At 37.5% G+C, this 7,543-nt stretch overlaps 1 protein-coding gene across 1 annotated transcript in view; it reads right to left on the bottom strand.

Moving 5' to 3' along the window:
- Nucleotides 1–2,895, bottom strand: part of LOC142349149 (uncharacterized) — a 17,097-nt gene extending 14,202 nt beyond the window's left edge. Inside the window, exons 1-3 of the mRNA XM_075400563.1 lie at nucleotides 2,650–2,895; nucleotides 2,420–2,582; nucleotides 1,365–1,816 (exon numbers count right to left, since the gene is read on the bottom strand). Of these exons, the coding sequence (XP_075256678.1) occupies nucleotides 1,365–1,816; nucleotides 2,420–2,582; nucleotides 2,650–2,895 (861 nt within the window). The remainder of the gene's footprint in view (nucleotides 1–1,364; nucleotides 1,817–2,419; nucleotides 2,583–2,649) is intronic.
- Nucleotides 2,896–7,543: the final 4,648 nt, after the last annotated feature.

Here is a 7,543-nt window from a genome sequence, read left to right as displayed (position 1 = left end):
TTATGAAAAAAACAATACTAACCGTAGAAGAGGCTCAAAAAGCATCCCATAGTAATAGCTTCTAATTTCAGACTCTGTCAAATGTAAATATTCAAGAAACAGTTATGACAAAAAGTTCTTATGTTAGTATCCTTCTGTTTTATTTTAAATAAACAAATAGACAGAGAGCCTTTTTTTGCCGGAGCGAAAAGTGGTACACTATTCAGTACCATTCAGTCAAACCATCATTTGCGTTTCATTGATACTTAGTTTCTGCATTCTTTTATTTGTTGATTAGACCCAAAAAACGATTTTTTCCTTTTTCTCAAGAGTGCTCTGACAAATGAAAGTTTTCATCGTTCATAAGCAATCGTTAACAAAAAAATTGCGTTTTCAACTACTAATGTTTTTGCAAAGACCAAATGTTGGTACTTACAATTACAATTAAGATAATCCAGTATAGGGTGGAAAAATCCAAATATTTCATCATGTGATAAGAGGTTCGGGGCGTCTGGTTGTTTCATATCTTGTAAGTCTGGTCAACAGTTTTTCCGAGTTGAACATCTTTTCCAAAGCTGAAATTGATTTAAATCTTGATTCAAAACAACGGTATTCGTTTACGTTGAGTACACAGAGAGATCCCCGGCACAAACGAACATTAAACTCTGCTAAATTTTCGTTAAGAAGTTGGAACGATGACAGGAAATTAAATAAAATATGTGCTGGTTATCTACTAATATTATATGTGATTATATTGTTTGTGAGTTTTTAATTTTTAAAATTTAGAGGCTGTCTGATCATCTGTCACATCGCGTCTCCACTTCAATGCGGTAAATGTTGGAGCGCTAATGTTAGGCGAAGTGTACGGTTAAACTACCGGAGCGATATGCGGAGTGATTACACCAACTTCGTATTGACTTTCTTGGCGCGGGTTTTGCGATTGACTGAATTCCCTCGATTACTGTTGAACTTGGGGCAACTGGTTAGAATGCGGTTATACTGCAGTGTGCGATAGAAGTCGATTGATTGTTCGCAGGTTTCTTCTTAGGCACTGCTATTTTTGAAGGTCAGAAAACTGTAGATACGTCGGAATCTGGTTCTCATCTGGAACTTTTGCTGCGTCTCGTCTCTACCAGAACGAGTGTAATCGCGTCCTCTCACTGTTGTTGGCTTGAAGTCGGATTTTCTTGTGCTTTTGGGCCTTTGCTCGGCAAAGGTGGTGGAGAAGATAGCGGTTTTACTAATAATCGTACAGGAAGGGCACGTTAAACATTCAATTTCATTGATGAAATCACATTTTTGAATTGTCTCTACGGCTTATCTTTTTGTCCCCCTCCATCTTGCGTTGCAGATCTGATGCATGTTTTGTGATTTTTTTTGGTAACCCTGCCTGTTGGTGTCTTCCATTGGCGTTCAGCGTATATTTTGAGTGGGTTGTTTCTTTCCGCTTCGGTTTCGAGCGTTTCTATGTCGCACTTTCTAACTGCGACTTTCATTTTGCAGGGTTCTTTGATTACGAATGTATATTTGTCCTCATTAAAGACCGTTGAACCAGACGTCAGCAATTCATACAATCGTTCGAGGTCTTTTTTGGACAATTTGTGGGCTGGTATCTTTTTGGCAAGTGATAGTTGGACTGATTCCTCTGTCCTCGGTGTCGGTCTGCCATGCTCTTCAATTCTGACCAGACGTGATTCGCCCTGCAGATGACTATTTTGCAAGTTATTGGCATCCTTTATCGCGTTCGTCTTATTTTTCTCTTTATCTTTTTCGCTCTTGTCCGGGTCGTCCCATTTGTCATCCGGAATGAGCTGAGTCCAATTTACTGTGTCTTGATCTAAACATTTATCATTAACATTCTTGTAAGAGAGTTTTGACATATTTGGGTCGGCGCTTATATTGCTTAGCGGCGTATTTGGGCGTCTAACGAAGTGTGCCTCAAATGGCGAGATCTTTAATAATTTTTGTTTGCAAATCTGAAGTTGATAGATTATTGAAATTATTGAGCTTTTTACGTTAAACTGAGATTTAGCGGCTTCTTTAATGCATGCGAGCCTGTTTTTTGGATTAGCCCCTCGACTAAACCTATTGCCCAGTGGTCAATGATTGGCGCGATTACTTCAATTTTACGCTGTTCACCGAAATTACTTGATTGTTTGCATATTTGACAGCGAGCTTGATCTAAGCGAAAGCGGCGCAGTATGCCGTGTAGCAGAATATAATTCTGTAGAAACTTTTTTATTTAACTTGCGTTAGCGTGCTTGCATACTTCCGCTGACGGAAGTTCGAAGAAACGGTCTATACAAGCTAAGAAGTTTATTTCTTGTTTTCTTTCGTTATAGAAAGGACCGCCAAAGTCTAATCGTATCCCTTTGTCTGGTTCACTGCATGGCTTAAAACGTTTAGGTAGCTGAGGGGATAACTGGTCTCAAATTTATACCTATTTTGATGCACGGTGTGCATTTGGCAGTTTTGGTCAGGAGATCCCGGTTCATATATGGCCACCAGGCGCGGATGACGTCTATGTACACGTCTTTTATGGCATGTGGTATTGCGATCCGGTCGTCGATGCAAAGACAAACTGATTTGACGTGCAGGTTGCGCTAAAAATTAGTGAATGTATGGACTAATTTGTTTACAGCGTTCCTAACTGCCGGTCAGTGCGCGTACCTTTTTCAAGATGACGTCTTTGGTCGTTAGGCTGGCTGGTAATTTCTTTGTAAAATTCGTGCTGAGGGCGAAGTGAAAGGCGTCCCCGTAGATTTCCGCTGCGTTGTTTGGAGTCGATTCCCGTGTGCGGTTGTTATTAGTAGTGTTTTTGTCTGGTGTCTGCGATACATTTGGGGCTCGGCTTTCACCTTCTTCGTCGAAGTGCACTCTTGTTGGGGTGTTCTGTTGTTTGCTTTTGCGGGGCATATCGATCAAATTAATGAAGTGATTTGCTATTCGCTCAAAACTATCAGATCTATTTTCAAACTGGGTGTAGCTATCAAGTTGCTGGAATCATTTTGTTCAAAATTTTTGCTCGAAAAACCCGCTTTAAGAGAGAAATTTTTAGAATTTGTTTTTGCGCTATTGTTTTCTGCGGCGTGAATAGAATCTTCCTTTTGAGGAACAATTTGAATGGTAAATAGTTCATTCGGGCTAAATGATTGACAACTTGCTTGTAATTGCGGCTCGTTTCGCTCAAAATTAGATTGGGCGCGTTTCATTATATCTAGTTTCGCGACTATGAATTGCTCGTCATATTGTGCAATTTTGGGTGCAAAGAGATATGGTCCGCACAAGATATAGTCAATTAATCCCATACGTGCGCCTGGCAAGTGCTCAATTTCAAAATTGAAAAGCAATAGTCGACTATTAGACGATTTGTTAGAGCGATACTCTTTCATTAAAGAAAACAAGGAGCGATTATCTGTTATGACTGTAAATTTTTGGCTATGCAAATAGTATTTGAAAAGCTCTTTATCCCACACGACTAGCAATAATTCTAGTTCATTCACGCTATATCTGTTTTGACGGAATTTAGAAAACGGGATGTAAAAGCGACCGTTTTCCACCCCTCATGGTCCGGCTCTAGGGCAGCACCTAGGCCTTGTCCTGATGCGTCACATTTTACTCTAGTTTCGAAACTAGGATTATAATGTCTATTTTCTTCGGTTGCTTAGGAGATTTTTCTTCGAAATGCATCAAGTGGTTTTCAGTTCAGTTAAAATTTTCTGATTTTTTTTCAATCGTGGTCTGAATGGGTGGCATAATATTGCTAAATTTGGTATAAACCTGCTCAGATGGTGTACCGAGCAAAGAAAGGATCTTAGTTTTTTCAAAGCATTAGGTTTTTATTCTGAAATTCTTATCATCCATTTTTTAAGACATTTTCTAACTCCTGTCATGTTTTCGTCTAAGTTTCTGCAGCTCACAATGTGTATATTGTCCAAGAAACAGTACTTATGAGTTCACCCTATTAGAGTTGTGTCCATTGCCTTTTGAAATTCGGCCGCTGATCTGTCCGGGAAATTCTTTGCTGTTTTAATGGGTTCGGTTTTTTAAGTAGTTTCTTATTCTGTTAGCGGCTTGTTGTCGATTGATGTATATTCCTAATGTTTCAAATAAATATTGTCCTATCAGTTGTCGTCGTCCATTAATCACGATTTGTGCGTTTTTGGTTCTCCAATTGTTTTTGTTACTTTCGACTGGTGCTGTTATTGTTCCAAGCGTTTTTACTGGTTCATTCGAAAAGTTCTTGATCTTTCCCCTCTTTTCCAATACCCATTTTGCTTCAATGCAGTTGTCTATGATTGAAGTTGTCAATGATTGAAATATTTTTTTACTATTGAGCACACACTTCCTAAGTCAAGTAGTAGTGTTACTTGATTATTTCCGATCAAAGCTTGATTGAAGTTGTCTATGAATGAAGTTGTCTATGATCAAAATCTTTTATTTCTATTGAGCAGACACTTCCTAAGTCAAGTAGTAGTGTTACTTGATTATTTCCGATCATAGCTTTTAAGTGTTGCAGTGCATTTTAGTCTGTGTGATTATTTGAGATCATTGCTACGCAATTGTTGTCTGATGAACTGTAACCAGAATTGTATCTCGTGTTGTAGTTTTCTACATTATTCAATGTTTCTTCGTAAATTTTGTCATTTTCTCTATGTTTTCTACGTTTCCGTTTGGATTTCATTGTTTCATTTTTGCAAAACGATTCATCATATAACAGTTGTTGTACTTTTTTCCCAGTGCAATGCAGTTTTGTTCGTGGTTGGGTTGCCAGGCGTGTCCACAACTACGGCATTGATTTGATTGATTTCGCCTTGTGACAATTGTGTTTCTTTGTTGTTGTCGATTCACTGGGCGAAAACCATTAGTGTTCTGGTCGCTGTTGATTGATACAATAGTTGTGCTGTTTATTCTCATTTGATTTCGCTCTACCATTTCCAAAACTATTGCCGTTTGTACTGCTTGGCGTGGTTCTAATGTTTCGAGGAGCAAATGACGCTGTATTTCGGTATCCAACATATTTGTGATAACTATATCCCTGATTATTGTCACCTCAGAGTCCTTGAAGTTACAATTCTCCGCTAATTTTTAAGTATGCTGTAGAACTGCTCACGCTCTCTCCTTTTCTCTATTTTCGGGAGAATGGTAGATACCTATCGACGGTAATATTGCGGGGCCTCACGAATGCTGCTTCCTTGATGGTCCAAAGTTCAATTGTCGATAGCTCGCTTATTACGGCGTGTGGTTCTTTGCGAATCAAAAAGCGATTACCATCGGTGCCGTTTCACCCGGTGAATAGATCGTGATCTAATTGTTGCTCATATTAAATTTTAAGCGAAATTTCATTATCCTCTAATTTAATTCAAAATTCAGTTGTTTTTTCTGACTTAATTTCGTCTACCAAAAACAAGTATAGAAACATGAGTGCAACTCTATCGCGAAACGCTACGCGAGCCAATTCGACTACAATAGTAAGTGTATTCACTGCGGGGTAAACTTAGACAAAATCTCCGACAGAATTATATGCGATTTGAGTCACGAAACTCGGCACACTATTTAAGTCAAATAATTCTTTTTTGCAGCGCAATTCATAAATGAGTAAATTGAATTCGGCGATGAAGAGACTGTTCTTTGTTTGAGTGTTCGTAAAATTTTGTATTTGTTGAATTTCAAACGATGTTGGAGAAGTCAGTTCATTTTGAATTTAACTGTTGTACACTCTCACTGTGCGGACCGAAATCATATTGATTCGAGGTGCGAATCAATCAATTTAGAATCAAGGGCTGAATCGCGGAGCGAATCAAACTTATTAGATGTGCGAATACTCAATTGAATTTCAGCAGTCCTGATTCTGGAGCGAATCAGGCTTATTATTTTTTGTGTATGATTTGCAAATCGCGGGGAGGTTAGGCTGTTGTATAAGAGTATTGTATTCGCTTAGCAATTGAAAAAGATGTTTCATAAGATTGATTTCAACTGGTTACTACGAGAGTTTAGATTAAACTGAATAACTTAGCAGCAGACAAGAATGGCATGAACGGATCTTTATAACACGGAATGAACAAGAGTATGAACAATCTTAAAATGGAAGGTACAATGAATGAACAGGTTTGAAAATGAGCATCACAGATGTAGACAGATTATGAATAGGGGCAAATTGAACTACAACTATAAATGGAAATAGGTACAGAAAATGACGAAATAGCAACGAAATGATTGGTATACTGGTACCGGTGTACCACAATTCTTTTTTTAAAAGTGCAAAACTGCATTGTACACTGCTAATGGAGAAAATAAACAGTGACTCAATGAATTCATTAGTTTTCGATGAACCAAAATGAACCTGAAAATGAAACCAATCAAAATCAAATTGGATACCAGGCACTGTAGTACCTAGTTCCCTATCCCCAATTTTTAACGGTAGATTTGGACAAAATCCTCGACCCGGGTAAGTCGTAACTGTCAAAAACTGCCAATTTTTGCATCATGCTGCAGAAAAGTGTCATGGGTGGATGGATCAATGAACGAATCTGTTTACTTCACCTGAGTTGAACTGTTTTTCTTGAGCATGCGTTTACAAATAAAATCGCGTTTTTGCACTACTAATGCTTTTGCAGGGCCCGATAAATGTTGTTGGTACTAGCAATTACAATTAAGATATTCCAGTATATGGTCAAAAATTGCAAAATATTCCACCATGTGAGTAGGGGTTAGAGGGTTTGGTTTTGTTCATGCCTGGTAAGTTTTCTCAGCAGCTTTTCCCAGTTGAACATCTTTTCCGACGCCGAAAATCGATTTAAATCTTGATTGAAAACATCGGTGTTCGTTCACGTTGAGTAAAAACTTGAAAAAAGAATATGACAGAAAATATATCCAATTTCAATTGCTATTTATTCTTAATGACATCCAAAAAGCAAAAATAATAAAATTGATAGAAGCAGCATGATATGCAAAATAAATTTACAAAAATAATTATTCTCAAATTAACAATAAAGGTCCGACTGAACATATTTCTAATTTTAAATATCAATTTGATGTTATCGTCGTAACTTCAGATTTTTGAGGTAAGCGCAGTAACAAATTCGATTTCAACGTTGTGCTTTCTGAAACTCAATTTATACCTGATCTTTTTATCACTTTTCGTCCCTTCCATACCCTTTCATTATACCCTTTTTTATACCCTTTTTTTGAAGAAAAAAATTACACATAGAAAACTTTGAAGTCCATGAAATTTTTTTGATCCTATATGCTATCGTAAATAAGCTAGTTGCTAAGAGAGACAGTACTTAAAATTCATTTCCATTTCTAGTTTAGGCCATTGTTTTCTAGGCGAATCAGATTCTAAAATATTTTTCTATGGACCAATCAAAACGGACTTACAAAAATATTTGCCCAGAGGAGTGGGCACACCAAAAGGAATTTTCTCAAGCTGAATGATTATGATCATCCGCAGTATTTTTCATTCGAATTATGCTTAAGATCGAATAAGAAAATAGTTCTGATGATTATTATTATCAGCTTAAGTTAATCACTGCATAATCAAAGAAAAAAATGGTTTCCGTTT

Source organism: Convolutriloba macropyga, chromosome 11, assembly GCF_964194025.1.
Source record: "Convolutriloba macropyga chromosome 11, txConMacr16.3, whole genome shotgun sequence".
NCBI lineage: Eukaryota > Metazoa > Xenacoelomorpha > Acoela > Convolutidae > Convolutriloba > Convolutriloba macropyga.
This window is presented reverse-complemented; position numbering and strand designations above follow the sequence as displayed.